A 21,053-nucleotide genomic window follows, 5' to 3' on the forward strand; every position below is an offset into this window, starting at 1 on the left:
ATTTCCTTTGGCTAATCCATCTTTTTGACTCCCTTTATAGCCATTAAGGATTTTTTGTGTGCCGAAAAATTCTTTAATTTTTGTTGTTTATAACACCTATGAAAGTTATATATCTAATTATAAATGTATGAACTAGCATGTTATTTAATGTCCAATTGCATGATTCCTTGGAATTTTAGGGGTAAGTTGTGTGATGACAACATATACATGATAAATTTTTCTAGATACAACTTATAACTATAAATTAAACGTTGTAATTATATGATTCATTAGATGGCTAAAACCCTACCTAGGGAAGATAAAGCGCATTATGAGTTGTCTTCTTCTTTTTCGAAGAAGCATATTGCAGGAGAAACACTATGTTGTTATTGGTGCATGAACCATCAACACCATCCTCTCATCCCATTAGTTTTCAATTATATTCTCTCTGTTTCGTTCCACAAACCACATTTGCGGAGACACTGAGGGCACGTACTGAGACTCCTCAACAAATCAAGCCCTCATCACATACACCTGACTCAACTCCATCACCACACGACTTCCCTGATTGTATTGATGATCATAGTGAATATAAAAGTTGGGATTGTGAGGAGTTAGATAGACGGATCCTAGGAGATCCTCAACATCATTGCACATAGAAGAAGAATGTTTTTGGTGATGAGGATAAACTAGTTATATTCCCGGATGGCATCTGATATGTTATATTTGAATTAGTATAATTTTTATTTTTAATTATATTTTATAAATATTACAACATTGATGACAGCCTTCTACTCGGTTTGGTGGCCTCAAGGTCATTACTACTGTAATTCAACCTCAATACCGGCAAGTGATTAAATATTTTCAAACCATTAGGAATGATAAAGTCATTGTAACAATGGGTTGAGACCTTAAAGCTATGATTATAATTGTCATGTACTTATGTTAACTTCTTTTAATTTAATCATTAAATTTTATAAGCTAATTTAATCATTAAATGATTGTTCGACAACGAAGATAAGGAGACATGATATGATCAAGTAATTATATTCTACTGCAATCTTCTATTTGTTGTGCGAGCAGAATATGATAATGTGAAATTTTGTCTCTTCTCCTATCATGTCCATCATGTGTATAATTTATCTTGAGGAGGAGGCGAGTTAGAACCCCACATGAATGATAGGATAACAATTTTGTATTCCTATTTCACCCCCATCCCAACGTAAAATGATTTCAATGTTAATATCTTATATAATTTTAATTTTAAATGTAAAAGTATTAATTTAATAAGATACTATTTTTTATTATTTATCAAATATTAGTTGGTATTGCTAAGTCAAAACTATTTAGTTACTCCAATAAATTTAATTAAAAAGCGGACTAATTTATAAATAGTGAAAAATATTGAGTTTATTTATATCAAAAATAGATAAATTTTTCGTTATCACTTAATACTACTCAATTAAGATTATTTCGTTGCTTATATTATAATAATGAAAGCCAACATTTACTATATTTTTAGGGACCAAAAATATATTTAAGTCGATTATCAATTTATGAATGAGAGTTTCTGAAGAAAACTGGAGCTTGAGAAAATAAGGGTAGAGGTTGGTGGCGAGAAAGGGGTCGATGGAGAAAATAAGGTCTTTGACTTGTTTCAGGAGGTTTTGACGACGAGCTAGGTCATCATGGTTGTTGGCATAGCCGAGGAGGGAGAGGACCTGGTCCCTAGGAGGAGCATGCATCCATGAGTGTTAGGGTTTTTTCGGCACAAGAGAACATGATTGAACTTTCACAAGCAGATTAAGCGCTAATGAATAGATCTTTTCACAAAATGGTAAAAAAAATGGTGTTTATATTTTTTTTAATTCTAAAAATTTAATGCCAGTGTAACCGCCATCAAGTAAAAAATTTGCCACTGACTAACATGGGCTAGGAAATTGCCCTTAAGTTGGCGGATAATAGTAGCCGGCACTTAGCAACTGACGTTAAATTCCAAAATTTCTAGTAGCCTAACCATCAAATGATCTCAATAGTTTTCGAAAAATATGTGAAATGTTGAAATAACAAAAGAGAAGATTGAAGTATTTACTAACAACTTAAACCAAACATATGGGATTTTGATTTACTTACACCTCATACTTTTCTATTCGGCTATCATATTTTTCATTTATCTCTCTCAATTTCTACAACTTTTAAAGTTTGAGTGGATTGAGTGTGGATAAATTATTTTTTTCGAAAGGAGAATATATATATAATAATAATGAGGAAACTGATAAGATATACACCCAAACAACCTCAACACGGAACCAAAAACCCACACGGCCAAGGCTGACCACCAAAAAGATCAAAAAAACCATCCCAAAACAGCGGCAAATAAGAACAATAGCCTCAAAAACTAGAAGCCGCAATTGCAACAACTACAAAAACCAAAAGTTGTTTGCAATACCCAAAAACTCTCAAAGGACTAGGAAAAAACCTATACAGCCCATAACTCGCCAACACCCCAAATCTCACCCTCAACGGCGCTGAGAAGCTTTCCGCGCCTTGATCTCATTGGCAATTTGAAAGAGAGGGATATCATCAGGGCAATCATACCTCAAGCCTAAGCGCTTCCCCATCAAGACGGCACTCCTCGCTCTAGTCAATACGCCATAAGGCTCCGACATCTCCGTCGGCAACACCATCAGCTCTTTCCCTGTCTGCTCTGCATCAGTATAGCCTGCTTCCATTGTCATAGCACCACCAGAGCTCCCAGCAGCACCTTGCTTCTTTCTGCCTCCACCATCACCTTACTTAGGTCTTCCCCTCGGGGTTTTCACATGATCCCTGGGTACGGAAAACCCAGTATCATGAGAAACCCCCAGTTCAGAAGATATGGAAACCAAATTAGATGTGCTACCAGGTAAAGAACAGCAAGAGGCAGCTATGGGTACATCACATAGAATACCCAAGGACGTCAGCATCACGTCTTCCCCCTCCACCGTCTCAAAGCCCCTAGCATCCGCAGAAAGCTCCACCGCCTCAATACCCCTAACATCCGCAGAAGAGGTTTCTGGGAAAAGCACCGAAGTTGAGAAGCTTGGGGATGGCGAGCCGCCTCAAAAGAGGCCAGAAATCATCAATTCTTCACTCTCGGAAGAAGGCAACAGACGCCGATTCCCCACTTCCCCGATTCCAGCAAGAACCCCAGCATGCTCCGACGAACTCTGATCTCTAGCCGCAAACACCCTCGAACCAGCAACTCCACGCCGCGGAAATCTCGCCCAAGCAACCGATAAATTATTATTATAACATATATACCCTTTAATCAATTAATCATATGAAAATGAGAGGCAATTTTTTTTATTCTTCAGAAAATACAAATCAAAAAGAAAACTAAGGCACCTCTTCATAATAAGAGTCTTTAACTCATGCTGAGAAAGAGACTATTAAAATAAAATAATTCAGTTTACAAATAATTGAATTCAATCTTCAAGGAAATAAATTAAACACCCAGCTCCTCCCAGACTTGTCCAGACTTTGAAATTTTTTAGTTGTTAACAATCTTTCATTTTCTTTAGGCACGAGCCAAGCAATTATGAAGATGGTTAGAATATAAAAATCACCTTAATTATTATGATATCATCAAAGTATTAAACTAAACTACAGCCCACTCTATCCAACAAAAAATTCATCAAATATAATATGCAAGCATTGCTTGGAAACGTGACATATTTAGTTATAATAGTAATATATATAAATTTGTCTCATGTCCACAATTTGACTTTGCATTCTAAACGTGATATTTTGCATTTGACTACAACATATGATATCCGAAGAAGCAGAGGTATGTATGTGTATAAATTGGATTAGAGGACAGGAACCAAAACATAAGACATTTGATCTATCTCTTCTTAGTTTCTTACTCAGAAAAATCAAAATCAGATAATATCTTTATTCCTAGCTTGATCTGTCTTGTGTCTGCAAAATGATACTGTCATTCTCATTTGTTCAGTACTTGGTACTAGCTCTTCCTCCTCTGTTGGTATTCTTCATTATCCTGTTGAAGAAGAAATCCAACAGCAAGACACTTCCACTTCCACCTGGTCCAAGAGGCCTTCCTATCATTGGTAACCTTCATCAACTTGACAGTTTGAATTTCCATTTTCAACTCTGGAACTTCTCAAAAATCTATGGTCCAATTTTTTCCCTTCGATTCGGCATCAAGAAAGCCATCATTATTTCCACACCTAAAATGGCCCAAAAGATCCTCAATGACCATGATCTTTCTGTTTGCACCAGAGCTCCCACACTTAGCCAGAAAAGAATTTCTTACAATGCCATGGACATGAATTTCTCCCCATACAATGATTACTGGAGAGAAATCAGAAAAATTGCTGCCATCCATTTCTTCAGCGCCAAAAAGGTCTCTAGCTTTGCCCATGTAAGAAAATCTGAGGTCAAGAAAATGATTCAAAAGATATCTACCCATGTTTCTTCTTCCAAAGTCACAAACTTGAGTGAGATCATAATGTCTGTCGCAAGCTGTACAATTTCCAGGATTGCTTTTGGTAGAATCTATGATGAGGATGGAGCTGAAACAAGCATCTTCCATAACCTTCTTGTTCAGGGACAGGCCATGTTTCTAACCTTCTTCTTTTCAGATTATATTCCTTTCATGGGCTGGATCGACAAACTAACAGGCTCACTCGCTCGTCTTGATAAAACTATCAACTCATTCGATGCCTTTTTCCAACAAGTCCTTGAGGAGCACCTCGATCCTAATAGGGACAAAGATCAAACCCAAGAGGATGATATAGTTGAAACACTACTCCAGCTTAGGAACCAGGGTTCCCTCTCAATTGATCTCACCGATGATCACATTAAAGCTTTCATGATGGTAGGTATCATTTAATTAATTTCCATTATTAATTCATTTCTTACATTAATTTTGCCTAGCACACCTACTCAATACTTGTTTTTCATCATCACAGGACCTCCTTATAGGATCAACTGACACGAGTGTAGCCGCATCAGTTTGGCTCATGACTGGATTAATGAAGAACCCAACAGCAATGAAGAAAGCCCAAGAAGAAGTAAGAAATCTTTGTGGCAACAAAGACTTCATCGATGAAGTGAATATTCAAAAACTCGACTATTTGAAGGCAGTTATAAAAGAGACACTCAGGTTTTATCCGCCGGCACCGCTTATACCAAGAGAAACAATTAAAAGTGTCATTGTAGATGGGTATGAAGTACCGGCCAAGACAATAGTGTATGTAAACGTTTGGGCCATCCATAGGGACCCTGAGGCATGGGAAAACCCACATGAGTTCTGTCCCGATAGATTCTTAAACAAGGACATAGAGTTTAAGGGACGAGATTTTGAGCTGATTCCATTCGGTGCCGGACGTAGAGTTTGCCCTGGCATGCCACAAGGAATCGCCACATTGGAGCTCATAGTTGCAAATCTACTAAATTCATTTGATTGGGAAACGCCTCCTGGAATGACACGGGAAGACATTGATGATGAAGGGCTACAAGGACTTGCCCGACACAAGAAGAATCACCTATGTCTTGTTGCCAAGAATCGTATGTGAATGTTAGTGTGACTTACAATGATGCAATTTTTATATTTCCTCTTATGTTTCACTTATTTACAAGAATCAAATGTGTAAGCTAGGACTTATAATAATAATGTAAGCGGCAAGCTCCATAATCAAGTCCTGCACTGAAAGGCCAAAAGGATTTTATTGAATATGTTGCAAAAACTTTGGACTGTGGAAGGTTTTTTTTTTTTTTTGTCTGAAGTCATGTTAGATTAAGGCTAAAGAAAAGATCTTTTCTTGAGTAATGATACATATACACTCCATTTTCTCTTCCATTTCCACCAATTTTTCTTCATATCTCTATCTTCATTTCCTATCACAAATCATATCACTCATTTCTCTCTCATTTTTACTTTATCTCATAAGGTGGAGGCGAAATTAGTTTGTAAACTAAATATTATCTAGGTTTATAAGATTAGAGCTTCTGTCCAGGTTGGGCTTAAGTTCTGTTAAAATAATTTGGGCTTATAAAATATTATTTTCGAAGTTGGGCTGTGGTCTATGACTTTGCAGCATAGTTACTCAATCTCCATTTGTCTAGCCTATGAAACTAATTTGAACAACAAAAAAAACTAATTTATTGAAGATGTAAGAAAATATTAGTATTTTTTTGACCTTTTCTCAAATAATGCGTCCATTTGTCCAACTTATGTATTTTGTAACTTCTCATTGCATCATCTTTCAATTTGAAGAATACTTGTATTTTTTTCTCGTATTATCATACTATTTTTTATGCAAATTATACAGAAACTGCACTGAGACATTTGTTAATAAGAGAGTGATATACACATCACTAATCTGACACAATAAAATTTTTCTTACATGTTTGATTTTAGTCACCCCAAACTTAAACTTATGGCTTCGCCATTTGGATATCAGGGACACTAAAGAAAAGCAGGCCATTTGTATACCTCAATTCTCACATACAGATTGAAAGCAAAGTATGTATTTTAATAACAATTAAGTTCACTTTTTCTTTTTACTCAAAGTGTGTCTGTTAGCACAAGCATAAAACGGTTGCCTCTATAGTGAAAGGAAACAACAAAATAACAAAACTTAAGATTGGAGAAAGGTACCAACAAAAAAAAACATTGCTGCACAGATCCAATTTCAGCTACCATTGTTGAAGTGCTTTATTAATTTCTAACAGCAAGCAATAGCATTTTTACTTGTTTTGGAGACAAGAAGGCAAGTTTTTTATAAGTGGGGTGTAGGTGGAACTAGTTTGATTTTTTATATGCCAACTTGACATTTTTGAAGTGGAGAGAACCGTTGTGAGTGTCAGATATGTGGTTGGTTGCAATAGTGAGGTGAATGGTAGAATTTTGAAGTTACAAGTTTGAAGATCAATACAAGCAGCATGGAAGTAAAGTACTTGGATTTCATATTGGTGCCTTTGGGAGTGTTGGTGTTGGGAATTTATCATGTTTGGCTTCTCTACACTATTATCCGTTACCCTTCTCGCACTGTTATTGGCTTGAATGCTCAGTCTCGTTATCAATGGGTTTTTGCCTTGATGAGTGTCAGTACTCTCTCTCTCTCTTTCCATTCTAGTATTACTTGAAGATGTTCATTACTTCTTGCAGGCCCTTAATTGTTTAATGACTTTGTATTGTTAAGAAATCCATTAGCTCTTGAGAATGTTGTTAAAAAATGCATCTTATGTTTAATTTTGTCTGTGAATGAGGAGTGGTGAATTTGAGGATCTCAGATTTAGAATACTATTTCAGTCATTGTGTGAACAAAGGATTCAACAATCATGAGGTTTTCTAAACTTCAATCCTATATCCTGCTATTCTAGATGAGGTTCTCTCAAGAGTTGCACAAAATATGTAGTAGCTGGGGATTTTATGCTGAAGTTGGTGCAATGGTGCTTCATGCTGGCTAACATGTTGTTTTTAGGCTAGGTTTGAGTACAATGGAATAGACACAGGTTTCACCTTAACTTTTGAGTTTATTCAGAATTTCCCTCTAACAACTAACAAGTAATCTATTCCTTTCATTAAACTGACAAAAAAACCACCCTGCCAATCTCATGATTATCTTAGATAAATATACCCTAATAATTCCAAATAGTAATTGCAAATTTATAAAGCATAACTGCCCTGCCACATAAGAAAAACATAACTGTTTTACTGATATATATACTGTACCTGGACACAAGGCAGAGGGTGGAACAGAGCTAAGTCAAATTAAAGAAATTTCAGAAGGAGTCCTTTAAGCTATTTCAGGGAAATGTGAAATTGGGAATGAATCTTCCTTTGCAGTATTTTACATGACATGGATTTTGAAAATATTGTTCCTATCTCATACTTCATAGACACTAAATTGTCAGGCCCCAATCAAACTTTGTGAAAACCTATCAAGAGAGAGCAAGATAATTTTCACCTAAAAAATCCTAATATAAGTGGATCTATTTTCAGGAAGAATTACCACAATCTTGTGAATAAAAAGTGCAATGTTCATTTCCTTTTGTCTGTCTTTCACCATTGAATTGTTCAAACAGCTTCAAGTTTGTTGGTATGAGAAATTGTTTTTAATTTTTCACTTTTCACTTTGGAGGTATTTGTTTAACATTCTATAATGCCATGAAGAACTGCTGCTTGCTAGCTAGTATTAATAGTTCTTTGCTATTGCATAGTTTAAGGTTCATATTTTGTGCCCCTACAAGATCTTGATCACATTTGAATGCTTATGAAATGTATTTGACAAGTGCTTTACCTACTCTAAAGACAACTATAGATTGCTTCACTAGTTGATATTCCAATGTAGATATTCATTCTTCTTTATAGTCTTACTTGCATCACCTTGCCACACCCCACAATTTTAGAAGCAATTTTTTTACATTTTCAAGAATGAAGTTGTTTCCTTAACATACTCCCTTGCTTTGTTTTCACTTCAGGACCCTTTGAAAAATGGTGTTTTGGCCGTTCAAACAATCCGCAACAATATCATGGCTTCTACTCTTCTTGCTACAACTGCAATCACACTCAGTTCACTTATTGGCGTCTTTGCGAGCAATGACACAGAAGAATCCAAATTAATTTACAGAAACAAAACTTCCCTTAATTCTTCAATCAAACGCCTTTGCATATCAGTATGCTTCCTTGTTGCATTTCTATGTAATGTGCAGTCTATAAGATACTATGCACAGGTGAGCTTCTTAATCACAAGTCCTGCACTGAAAGGCAAAGTGGATTTCATTGAATATGTTGCGAAAACCTTGAACCGTGCAAATTATGCTTGGTCTCTTGGCTTGCAGGCATTCTACTTGTCAATTCCTCTTGTCCTTTGGATTTATGGGCCCATACCCGTGTTTGCTTGTTGCTGCTTGACATCATTTGCTCTGTACTTCTTAGATACAACCACTCAAATAACACAAGATCTCCACACTAAGTCATTCAAAGAGAAGGTAAGTGAAGGTGTGGAAGCACCATAGTTCCACCATAAGATATGTTTGGTTGCACATTTGCAATCCACTTTTAGACCCCAAAATCAAGTTCATCCATAAGCTGCAGCAGTATGTAGCTTTTCTTAGTTTGATTGGATATTTGCAATCCACTTTTAGACCCCAAAATCAAGTTCATCCATAAGCTGCAGTACGTAGCTTTTCTTAGCTAAGGTGTCTTGGAGTGTGCGTTCAACGAACATCCAAACAAGCTGGTAATCATTGTAACTGTTGTTGAACATGACTGATAACTATTATCTCTTGGCGTAATATTTTTGCTCAAAGTTCAGTTGTGGATTTTCTATAACTATCTAAGCAATTATATTATCATTGGTGAATTATTGTATTGTTTATTGAGAAGTGTGTGTTGTATCTTACTCTGCATCTCATGTTTAATTTGTGAATAAATAGCATGAACTTTGTTATTGTCACTTGCTTGTATATGGTGCTCATTCCCATATAATACAGGTCTTACTATTATTTATTGTCTTGAATATGATTCCAAATATATATTTTCATTGCAAGCCTAAATAGATGTGAGATGTGACATATTTTGAAAAAACAAATCAGATTTCATTATTGGTTTGGTCTATGTCAGATCAAAGCATGCTAAGTCTTACATCCAATTAGCCATGAACTGAACATAATTGAGCTTCATAAACATGTTTTTACAATCAATCTGGATTACAAGCAGCCAGGAACTGGTTGATTAAGGAGCCATGTTTCCAGTGCAATATTGCAACAAATTTCATCCAAAATTGAGAAATACAGAACTCAGGTACCAAAAGTAAAGAATTCTTAAATAGTCAAGTACAAAAATGAATGAAACTGAACACCAACCACCACCATCATTTTTTGGACCACATAACTCCAAAGAACCACTTGAATTAGCAAGAACAACATGGACAACAGTGGTTTAAACTCCCAGTCCAGCAGTGAAAGTTACACCTGTGGAAGGTAACCACAGATTCCCCTCAATAAATTGTGTCACTGTGAAGTTACTAGCTTGTCTAGAATCATTCATCACATGGTACCCCGGCCATTTAACTCGGTCGGCTAGGCCCGCTCCTGGCCCATGATTCATGTACTCAGCATAGTACAATGTATCCAGAGCGAAATCCCCATTCCACTCTAACCACCCTTCCGGTCTTAACACATCACTTATGTAAGACTGCATGAGAATTGTTCTAGAATATTGCTTCCACGGTCTCCCGAGGTACGTGTGGGTGGTGGAGTGATTAGCTGAAAGGAGAAGGTCTGAATCGGCCGAGATGTTAGAGAATTGTATGGAGAAACCGGTTGGTTCCCCAGGGTCTTTTCGACCGTGAGCTGTGATGGTGTTCTTTTGATCTGGCAAGCCTTTCTTGACGAGTATTTGGCAATGTTGGAACACCGCGGTTGCATCTCCAAAGATGAAATCCACGGTGCCACTGATCTTGCATTCCCGGTAGAATTGACGCATGGTGTGAGCATAGAGGCTGTCTTGGTAACCGAAGATCCCACATCGGTAGAATACAGAGAGGTCAGAGTCAGATCTTAGGGCCACTGCCTGGTGATTCTCTGGCCCTGCAGTGTTCTGGAAGGTGATGTCTCGTGCTATGAACCCCCTACCACTCACAGCTGCACATGCCCCACACAGGAAGGAAAAAATATTCAAATGAAGCAAGCAAACACATGAGAATGGGGTCAGAGATTTCAGCTGTTGAAAAAGACCAGATTCTCAGGCCTTATAAATGTTATAGTTGCAGCACATGATCATTTAATTTTTCATTATCAGTAGGTTGGAGATATGGATTATGTTGTCTTGGATAACATTTTAAAATAATTTTTTTAAAAAAAAAACATTCAGGGACTTGCCTTCCATGAATGTTCCTGATGAGGATTAGTTGCTAGTTAGTTGCTTTCATTTCATCATGTTGAAAAGAAGTTTTTGGTCTCACAAGTAGTTTAGTGAAATAAATGTGACAGGGTTTGGGGTATACCATGTCATGCCTGCTTATAAATGTACATAATAGGGGATTAGACATTACCTAACCTAGGAATGAACTCCAGGTTTCATATTTCACCACATTATTGTCATTATTCGAGAAAACTCTCAATTACTTCTACTGCCAAATTAATCTCCTTTTCTCTCTTGGATTATATGTATTTTTTTTTTATAAATGTATCATCGCATCCGGCAACAATGAGACTACTCATTTTGAGGCTCAACGACAATATTAACAAATCTTTCTTTATACACAACACTCAATAATCGAACAATAAATTAAATGATTAAGGAACTTAACTATTTACCATTATATATGCATTCAGCATACTTGCAAGTCCCGAGGTTGAATCACTATTATTATCTACAGGTTTGCTTGTCTTGTTAACATAATCTTCTAAATATAGTAAAACATTTTTATTAGCTTTGTATAGTTTAAAGACTAAATTAGTAAAAAGGAATGAAATTCATAAATTAATTAATTTAAGCCTATTAAATTGAAAGTAAATTCTCATTATGATTAATACATAAAAGATTAAACATTTTTATTGGAAGTAGAATTTTTTTTTAACAGATTGGAAGGCGATGTTGGCTGTCTCTCTAGGGTATTCTTATTTGTTAGGGGTTATTTTTTATCTAATGAGAAGGATTGTTTCTCATTACCGTTACCTTTGATCATAATCTTGACCAAGAAAAAACCTTTGATTATAGCAATTTTGTAGCTTTCTGAAAAAAGAAAAAGATTACAACGGTATGCATAATTTGAATTTTGTTTCAAACCTATACTCTTCATAATTCTTTGACTAATAAACGAAGAAAGTACTTTTTACATGTTTTGAATATGGATGTACTTTGACTTCAAAAAATAATAAGATGGATGCACTTCATTTTGTTTTTGTTAACATTGTATCCATTAATCATTATAAAAGTATTTTTTTACTATACTAAAAAAAGTATTCAAATAGCTTAACAAGATAGTAGTATCTAATATATAGTCTTTCAATTAGTCACTACTCTTATTTTATGAAAGCAAAGGACGCTCATCTTTTTCAGGTTTATTATTGTTACACCGATCTTCATTTTATTGTTTAATATGATATTAACTACCCTTATTTTATTAGTAATATTGCACTAACCTTCTTGAAATTTATTTACATTCACCTCTCCTAAAATTTATTATTATAACATGCCATGTTCTCTATTATTCTAAATAATATAAGAGGGAGGGAAAGTCATTGAGACCGGTGCAATAACTATGATAAACAACCGGGGATGTGAGCCTTATTATTATGATTATCATTAATATTTGTATTAGCTAGCTAATATTGTTAGTTGCAATAGTAGTTTAAGAAGTGTGTTCTCACCAAAGGTAGCTGACCGGAACGTTGTCGAACCGCCGACGAAGCTCCGGTTACCGGAAATGACAGTAGCATTGATCCCATCTCCGATCATCATCAAGTTCCACTTCTTCTTCTTGATCTCAACATTCTCATGGTAAACACCCCTCTTTATATATATCACAAAACGTTTCAAGCTATGATCAGGTGCTGCCAACACCGCATCCTTTACCGTAGTGTAGTTCCCGCTCCCATCAGCCGCCACCACAGCATCCACACGGTCCCCATTTTCCGCCTGCAGCAGCTTCCTGTCTCCTGGTTTGACCCATGGAGGAAATTGGCCTTGGCCCTCGGTCGCGCTGAAGTGATTCGAACCAGGGTTCACCTGAGTCAGGAGTTGCTTCAGCAGCGACATCATTTGGCCAAGGCCAACAGACACTAGACCCTTCACCATGCCATTTGTTCCTTCAAACCCATCCATGCATGTGTCTGGATTCGACAATGCAGCACTTAGCCATGTCTTCAGATCAGAGCTTAGGTTCCCAGTACTGTTATTCTTCCCTACAACAAAATATGAGTTGAAAATTTGAAATCCCCTGTTTCTAACTTTTGTCTTTTACTAGAGAAACAAAAAACAGAAAATGCTGATGAAATTGGATTAGATTTTGGCAGTTAAGTACTTGAAAAAATGGTAGCAACACATATGGGTCGCACCTCGAATTTAGTGGGACCCACATGAATTTAAATAATACATGCAAGTGTTGAAAAAAGAAAGTGTTGAAAAAAGAGTGTTGCTAGCGCAATGGTTGGTACCTTTGGGAGTCTCTGTTGCGGAGACGGACCAGTCAAGCGCATCAGAGGAGAGATCAAGCAAGTCGAGGCAATCAGATATGGCGTTAGAGACACGAGAATCGCCAAAGCCGGTGCCCCCGCCGAATTCGGAGAGAATGGAGGTGACTTCATGAAGGATGTCAACTATATCTCTCACTGACCCGGCAAATTCAGGAGGAGAAACCTTCAGGGACTCTGATCCAACGAAGTTAGTGGGAGCAGCAGCATGCAGTCCTAGAAACAAGAAGATGAATGTGATAATGGGTATTCCCATTAGTGTTTGACTTAACTGTTTAGTTGAAGAAAGAGCCATTGTAAGAAGAAGAAGAAGAAAGTATAGTACAGCTCAGTAAGTTGAACACTTGGAGGTGACTTGCATTGCTTTACATATTTAAAGGGCCAAAGGGGAAGAAGGGAATTAAATTTAAGCATGTTTTGGTTAGTTGGGCAGGTAAGGGAATTAAATTTCAAGAATACTTTTTTTCCAGAATAATTTATGGTGCGGATTGTTATGAAAGTCTGTCTGAAGATGTGTTTGATTAATTCGAATTTAAGAGGGTTGCAACTTGGAAGTAGTACTGGTGACTTAGTCAGCCTCTGAAAATAAGGTGGCAGAGTGCATAATAAAGAAGGGGTAAAGCGCTTTGATAAGCTATCAACACACGCAAGGTTGTTCTAGCTGAAACAGATGTCTCGGGTTTGAGTCTTTAGAAATCTAGTTGAGTTAAATACTTGTTAAGAAAAGTTTTATCACCTATAGTGATTTGACTCGAACAAAATTGTCTTAGTGAAAGATTCTTGTGATCTAAAAAAAGGTGGGATCACTGTGGGAATGTGGGCACGTCACTCTCCCGAGGTTATCTTGTCCTTTGCCTTTGTAGCCATCCACACACGGTGTCTGCTTCTGTTTCTGCCTACCCAATTTTGACATCTCAATGTGACTCTTCAAACTTCAAAGAAATTATCACCCTACCTGCACTATTTATTTGTTTTCCCTTTCAGGGTGCATGTAGAGGATCTTATTTATTCTACCAGAATGAATTTAAACAAAAATAGCATGTTTGTTTGTTTTTAATACATCAAGTGCCCAGGCTTGCTGGTTACTTGCATTGCACTGCAGCAGCTGTTAGACAGTATGGATGGTAGGGTCCTTGTATTTAGCATTATTTTCAGGGGCCAGTCATGGGAGGTAGGCCAAGATTTCAATTCATGGTTGCTACTGTTATTGTAGATAACAGGTATAATTGCATATTTCTTACTAGATTTTTAGTTAATACTTAATAAATTAGATACTTTAGCACTTCTTATTATAGAGCTTTTATTTAATTGCATTTATTTTAATAGTTTAGGAATTTTTTTAGTTCAAGATTTGTTTTCCTTTTTTGGGTTATTTGTGCAAGATTTGGCAGTGATATATTGGTGGGTTAAGAGAAAGTCGGTGTCGGAGCGTTGTGCGATGGATCTAGAGAATGCACCAGCGTTACCAATTAAAACAATTGAGTCTCTTGAATGAGGTGTTACACATTTTTTGAGGCATTCATTGTGTCAAAGGAGTCGGAACATTAGGGTTTTGCATAGCACTGTAGCTAGGGATTTGGAGGAATCCAATCTCAAAGATTATGTTCTCTTGGAACTCGTAGGGTTTATTCTTCTTTTTCTTACCAATCATGTGTAGCTAAACCTCAAAGTACTAAAGGGTGATGTAATTGATTCATTTACAGTTTAGAGTTCAATTCAATCAATATATAAAGTTTCTTTTTATTTCATTGAGTTCTCTTTCTATGCTTAATGCTCCCAATGAAAATTGGGAGATATTCATATGATTCAAATTCAATTGGAAAATTAGTGAGTTAGGTTTTAGAAGAGAGTTGATTGGGTTTCTATTATCCTCCTAGGAGGAGCACCCAATTGTGTTTCATTAAGTAGATGGGTTCATTAATGCCCTGTGATCTATCTTGTTTTCTTTCTCATCCTTCTAGATCAAATGGGAGATAGAAGATCTCGATGAATGGAGGAGGAAACGTTAGATGGAGGCTTTGATGGGGATGGAGAGGTAGGGAAAGGAGAAAATAAACTCTCACAAAATAAAAACAGCCACCTTAACCCTCAAAAGGAGAAGAAAATCCCCCTGAGGGGGTGGCAGCTGAAACTGTGTTCACTTGGTTATTGAGGAGAAAATCCTCACCAGACCACTCATTGGGGGAGGGAAGGTAGCGGCCGCAATTAGTAAACTCTCACCTAGGGTTTATATTTCCCTTTAATGCATCATAGCTCGTAAGTGATTGACTAGCAAAGTTTGATCTGAGTAAATAAAACAATTACAAAACTGGAAAAGGTCAAACAAGAGTTGATTATGTGAAGAATAGCTTAATAATTAGAAATAAAACAATTAAAAACTACAAGCCAAACCATTGGAAAGGACTTAAAATCTAAATAACCTTCCCAAAAACTCTGCTCCTGACACAATGATGAAATGTGATCCACATAACCAATTCCTCCTACATTTGATCCACATATAACCAAATAACCCAACCCAGAAAAGAATTCTACTATTGTAAGATCCAACACCATAGAACATTGTAAATAGCCAACATGTTTTGGCATAATGAACAACTTTTGTTACTGCTCAAAATGGGGAAATAACATAATCGGCTAAGTTATATTTTTTCTGCCTAGACCTAATCTCTTTTTCATGAATGCTAAATATTTCAGACAAGAAATATAGTCCAGTACTTCATCTAAAAAGAGTATTTTAACAAATCCTGCTGCAGGATCTAGTGCTAACTATGAAACTACCAATGACATCAATTGTTGTTCAACTTCTTCCCAGTTCTTAACTCTCTTCACTAGAGGATGCTGGTCAGCAAACTCAGTCTTGCACCAAGGATAGGAGTTTTCATAGTCAAAAAGTAGAACTCTAATTCCAACTTCAGCGCACTCTATGGCATATCTGGGGTTGTCATCAATAAGAACCTTAGCATTTAAAGACCTGACAGTGCATAAGAATCTATCAACAACAAGCATCTGAACCTGTAAGGCTTCAACTTTAAAAGGGACATAGAACTAGAAGGATTTGGATCTGCCTATGCAGAGCATAGTTCAAAAAGTTGATAATAAGGCACCAGGTTTTAGGCAAAAGGAGAGAATTGAAGGTTGACATACCTACAAATCTCTGACTTTGGTCTTGACGCCCCATCAAGAGCAAAGTGGTTTCCGAAGTGAATCTCCTGAAACAACCCTGAAAAATTCTTATCTATCCACTCGATTGTGTGGTCCTTGATTGCATTCTGCCGAGATCTGATCATTGACATATGCAAATAGCTATTAGTGGATGGTAACCAGATTTTAGTGCAGGTTGAAGTAAAATCAATACCAGAAGCATACGTTACAATTGATAGGTTACAAAATCTTGATAAATTCTGCAGGGCCACCTGAGCGCCTGGGATGGGGTGGATCCCCGACTTGAAGTATGGTGTGTTAAAAAACTCATGAACACGGTTATTAGCTGCACAAGAAAAAGGTATTAATTTTTAACCAGTCCACCATCATATAATCCTAAGAATTTCAAAGAATTTTTTATTATCTTATTGATAATTCCAGAGAATTTCATTAGAAATAGAGTAGCAAGACTGATTCACAATATGCATTATCAGGGTAATTGTCCGACGGACGATGCTACCTTCATCACGTGAACAGTTCCATATCTGTAACAGAAATGAAGGATGCATCAGACATCTCAAATACGAATATGCTCAAACTTCAATGCTATACAGCAGACTAAATGCTAAGGGTACGGATTAAATTTCTATCAGTGAAATTTTCTTCAGTAGCACCTAGGGGAGCAAAGTCAGATAAACTTTGAGCATCAATAAGTTGCACCTCAAGGCAAGATAATGTAAAAGCGCACAGAGTGAAGGGTTACAAAAAGTCTAAAAACATTGAGAAAGCCATCAAAGAGCTGGAGTAAGAAGAAAAATCCATATTCTATTCATTAGTAGTACTCTACAGAAAAAGGAAAGATTTACACAAAATTCAGTCCCTAAACATCAGGGTAGATATAGATGGAACATATATGTCCCTGGATCTTGTATGCGGTGCCAATAACAGAAAAACAGTAATGGAAATATGAAATCGTAATAATAAAGCACTTAATGATGATACCCTGTCACTAAATGCAGAAGAAAGTTCCCCATTTAAAACATGCAGGCACCAGGCAAAATGAAAAACAAAAAGATAAAACACATTGCAAATTCCCACACCCCCAGCTAACAAATCTTTAACTTAAACATATGTCATGCATAATACATCATGGAATACTAATACCAAATAATGTTAAATCATCTAATAAGCCTAACTTCATAAGTATGGTTTCAATAAAACTGGCCTCTGAAAGAACATGCAAGTTGTTTAATTATTGTTAATGCAAATTCCAAATTTCCAATTACTGAAAACATAGAATTGCTGAAGCAGTCACCATGAGATACCTTGAAGAACTCGTACACATGATACTCAGAAACTGAATGATTTGATGAGTACCGATCAGCTATGAACTTGTTTAGAGCTGACACAAAGTTTCCTAACACTGCAAATGGGGGAAAAAACCCAGATAAAAACATACACATCAGAGGGAAAGCAAAGGTGGATAATCCTAAAACTCTATAAGTTCACATTTAACAAAAGTAAATGTAAATATGCTTCAACTCACTCACACATGTACCATGCAAAATTCAGGACAATATATATCCAACATGTATGAAGCTTTTGACAAAATTGCAGCATAATCTGACTACTTTTTCTTAACACTAACTGCATATAGGAAAAAAAAAATAAAGAAAAGGCAATGCAATCGAATACTACAACTGGAAAATGATCACCATTCTGGATACATACCTTCATCAACATCAACAGCAACAACCAGTTTCTGAGAAGCATGTTGATCAGGGAAACAAAAGGGTATAGCAGGATTTCCACCCGGAGATCCATGTTCAACATTAACATGATTAGCATCACGGCCATCATCTCTAACAGAAGTACCCTTCTCTAAACCACCTAACAAGGGGGGCCGAGGAAGATATGAAAAACCCTTTGTATTTTCCTTCTTCAGAAAGACCCTATTACCATTAACACTGCCACTAGCATCATAGCAGCCTCTAAGAGTGAACCTAATGCCTCTTCTAACCTCAGAAGAAGAAAGAGAAGGGTACTTGGAAAAAGCCTTGCTGAAATGGGTACTAGGATCATAGGTTATCAAATGAGCCATGGGAACAAGATTGGTGATGCAAAAACTGCTGAATCAAAAAGCACACAGGATCATTGCCTCAAAACCATGAAAATTTTGCAGCATGTGAAATTTTAACTCTGTTCAAAAAAGCAAAGACATTTATTCCAGTCTGAGAATCAAACTGATCAGAACAATTCAATGGTGCATCAAGGATCAAACTTTGATCAGAAATTATCATGTGGTAACAAAAGGGTCATCGAAAAACATCCTCAACCAACAAAAAAAATCTGAACGAGAATGTCTTGAGTATAATAGTGAATTTGAAAATAAAAAACAGAACTTGGTAAACCTAAGTCAAACAAACGAAGATCCAGGACCAGGAGAGAAATTTTTGATGGGGAGAGTGTGTGAGCAAGGAATTGACGGAAAACCTGAGGAAGAAATGGATCAGATTGAGAAGAATTTTTGGAAGATGCCCCAATGCTCAGAACAGAATATGCCCTAAATTGAAACAAAAGACAATGTCGGAATTTGTGCGATCTTGCTTCTCCAATCCTATGTTGTTGTTGTTTCTCTAAAAATGGTGATCAAGCTTGTGGTTAGCTTTATATATAGAGAGAATCATGGCGGCACTCGATAATTAGATAAAGACATGGTTGCTCACTTCGAATGATAATTAGGATTAATAATTAGTAATCAATAAACTCACTTGAATTTTTGATTAAATATATTAAAACTCAATGAGGGTCGGTCAGTGGTAGAAAGTGATTGTTTGAACATCTTAAGTTGAGAGCTTGATCATTATGAGTCGCACTATTGGCGATACATTTAGCCTTTCACCATACTTGAGTCGGGATTGCAATAGCAATTTAATGCTCGAAAAAAACTACCTACATTAAATTCGAATAATATTTACAAACTTAAAAATGTACTTGAGTTTGACATTAATCTCAAGTTTGTGCCTTTTCGGTTCTCGCCGACGATGATGGAGCCAAGACCACTCCCTTCTTAAGGTGATGGTGATGGTGTGCCGGGTCTTCTGGCATCGCCACTGTATTAGTCATTATCAAGGGTTTTCCCCTTTCATTATGGTCATCGCTGCCGCACGTTTGTCTGCTCCCCAGGTTCATTCTCTGTTTTTATTTCCGCCATTAGATATGGCTTTCCCAGAATGTGGTGGATTTTCTTCGTCGATATAATCTTTTTGTTTCCCTTAGCATTTCTCTGATTGTTTGTCGCCATCTTGACAAGCAGTTTGCTCGCAAAATTCCCAAACAGAAATCCTTGGAGTATCCCTTCTACTCGTCGTTGTCATAATCCATCTTCCTCGCAAACATCCACACAACCTGCCACATATAGATCCTACTCCTTTCTCTCTTGATTGATTTTTTGGATTGTTTCTATTTTTGTTTTGTTGTATTTTTAATTTAGGTTTCTTGTTTCAATTTGATTAAAGGTACACATGATGGAGGAAGAGGATGAGAATATTGTTGGTGTTCGAACAAAAAAATGGAATTTGTGAACTAAATTTTTTTCTTTGAAGTGGCGGCAGTGGAATGTTAGGGTTTTTTTGACTCTACTATTCAAGTTAAAGATGCATGTTTGGGGGTCTTTGAAGTGACGCTCCAACCAAGGACAGACGCGCTAGTATACTAGGTGGGGCAATTCTCTCATGAGATTTAAGTTTCTCTTTTTTCAATACATAGAGAGATACAAAAGTTTCCCCATGGTATTTCATAGTTTCTAAAGTTGCTCTTTAGAAGTTGTTATTATTTATATACCTATTGTGTGTTTTTATATTGTGGATCACAGGATAAATAAAGGTGAAAGGAAATACATGTTTTGATATTTTGGGAAATTGTGGTCCTATTGGGAGTTGTGATAGAGATTGTAAAATCTCGAAAAGTGGTTCAAAATGGTACTGTGATGTTAAGGGAGACCTTTGCACATGTATTTACAGTTGTCTGCCTATCCCAGGAGTCATCGGATTTACAAATCTTATAGGTCCATGTGGTTCTGCAGAAAGTTGTGATCACAAGTGTAATGTTCGGCGCAAAGGTGGAATATGTCTTGTTTCTTTTAGGCTTAATTGCAACTTTGGTTCCCGACGTTTACCAATGTCACGATTTTGGTCCCCCACCTAATTTAATTACATGGATGGTCCCCGACGTTGTAGGCCGTGTGCAACGTTAGTCCTACTGTTTATTTCTTAATGGAGGAGGCTTACGTGGACGTCCAGTTGGAGAGAGAAAGGAGGTATGAGGAGAGAGGGAAGCACGTGAGTATCACGTGACCCTTATCTGAACCCATTATACCTAAACCCCTGACCTCCCTGGAACGAAGAAGGTAACGCGATTTAGATCCCTAGGGTTTCAGATTTGAGTATAATGGGTTCATATAAGGTTCACGTGATACTCACGTGCTCCCCTCTCTCCTCAGATCTCCTTTTTCTCTCCAACTAGACGTCCACGTAATCCTCCTCCATTAAGAAATAAACGGTAGGACTAACGTTGCACGCAGCCTATAACGTCGGGGACCATCCATATAATTAAATTAGGTGGGGGACCAAAATCGTGGCATTGGTAAACGTCGGGGACCAAAGTTGCAATTAAGCCTTTCTTTTACTTGTGTTTATGTGAGTGGGCCTCCAAACCCTTGA

The 21,053-nt window shown here is 36.8% G+C and overlaps 4 protein-coding genes across 6 annotated transcripts; 2 read left to right on the plus strand and 2 right to left on the minus strand.

Moving 5' to 3' along the window:
- Positions 1 to 3,865: 3,865 nt before the first annotated feature.
- On the plus strand, positions 3,866 to 5,732 carry LOC130721975 (6,7,8-trihydroxycoumarin synthase-like). Its single transcript, XM_057572564.1, has 2 exons — positions 3,866 to 4,861; positions 4,956 to 5,732. Exons 1-2 carry the CDS (start codon positions 3,950 to 3,952, stop codon positions 5,559 to 5,561), a joined length of 1,518 nt encoding a protein of 505 aa, XP_057428547.1. The 5' UTR covers positions 3,866 to 3,949; the 3' UTR covers positions 5,562 to 5,732.
- Positions 5,733 to 6,612: 880 nt separating this feature from the next.
- LOC130726763 (uncharacterized) lies at positions 6,613 to 9,449 on the plus strand. 2 transcript variants are annotated; one of them, XM_057578070.1, is made up of 3 exons: positions 6,613 to 7,092; positions 8,473 to 8,724; positions 8,833 to 9,449. In XM_057578070.1, exons 1-3 carry the CDS (start codon positions 6,931 to 6,933, stop codon positions 9,007 to 9,009), a joined length of 591 nt encoding a protein of 196 aa, XP_057434053.1. In that variant the 5' UTR covers positions 6,613 to 6,930; the 3' UTR covers positions 9,010 to 9,449. The 2 variants fall into 2 exon arrangements, with proteins under 2 accessions (XP_057434053.1, XP_057434052.1); XM_057578069.1 differs by having other exon boundaries at positions 6,614 to 7,092; positions 8,473 to 9,449.
- A 146-nt stretch (positions 9,450 to 9,595) lies between these two features.
- On the minus strand, positions 9,596 to 13,533 carry LOC130726510 (pectinesterase/pectinesterase inhibitor PPE8B-like). Its single transcript, XM_057577789.1, has 3 exons — positions 13,156 to 13,533; positions 12,370 to 12,903; positions 9,596 to 10,638 (listed from the first exon to the last, which is right to left on the minus strand). Exons 1-3 carry the CDS (start codon positions 13,484 to 13,486, stop codon positions 9,935 to 9,937), a joined length of 1,569 nt encoding a protein of 522 aa, XP_057433772.1. The 5' UTR covers positions 13,487 to 13,533; the 3' UTR covers positions 9,596 to 9,934.
- A 1,974-nt stretch (positions 13,534 to 15,507) lies between these two features.
- LOC130724560 (uncharacterized) lies at positions 15,508 to 19,044 on the minus strand. 2 transcript variants are annotated; one of them, XM_057575825.1, is made up of 7 exons: positions 18,826 to 19,044; positions 18,064 to 18,458; positions 17,658 to 17,755; positions 16,853 to 16,877; positions 16,558 to 16,678; positions 16,336 to 16,470; positions 15,508 to 16,162 (listed from the first exon to the last, which is right to left on the minus strand). In XM_057575825.1, the coding sequence occupies exons 2-7, from the start codon at positions 18,431 to 18,433 to the stop codon at positions 15,958 to 15,960; spliced, it is 954 nt and encodes a 317-aa protein (XP_057431808.1). In that variant the 5' UTR covers positions 18,434 to 18,458; positions 18,826 to 19,044; the 3' UTR covers positions 15,508 to 15,957. The 2 variants fall into 2 exon arrangements, with proteins under 2 accessions (XP_057431808.1, XP_057431807.1); XM_057575824.1 differs by having other exon boundaries at positions 18,064 to 19,043.
- Between the last annotated feature and the right edge of the window lie 2,009 nt (positions 19,045 to 21,053).

The sequence above is a fragment of the Lotus japonicus genome, chromosome 6 (genome assembly GCF_012489685.1).
Source record: "Lotus japonicus ecotype B-129 chromosome 6, LjGifu_v1.2".
Lineage (NCBI taxonomy): Eukaryota > Viridiplantae > Streptophyta > Magnoliopsida > Fabales > Fabaceae > Lotus > Lotus japonicus.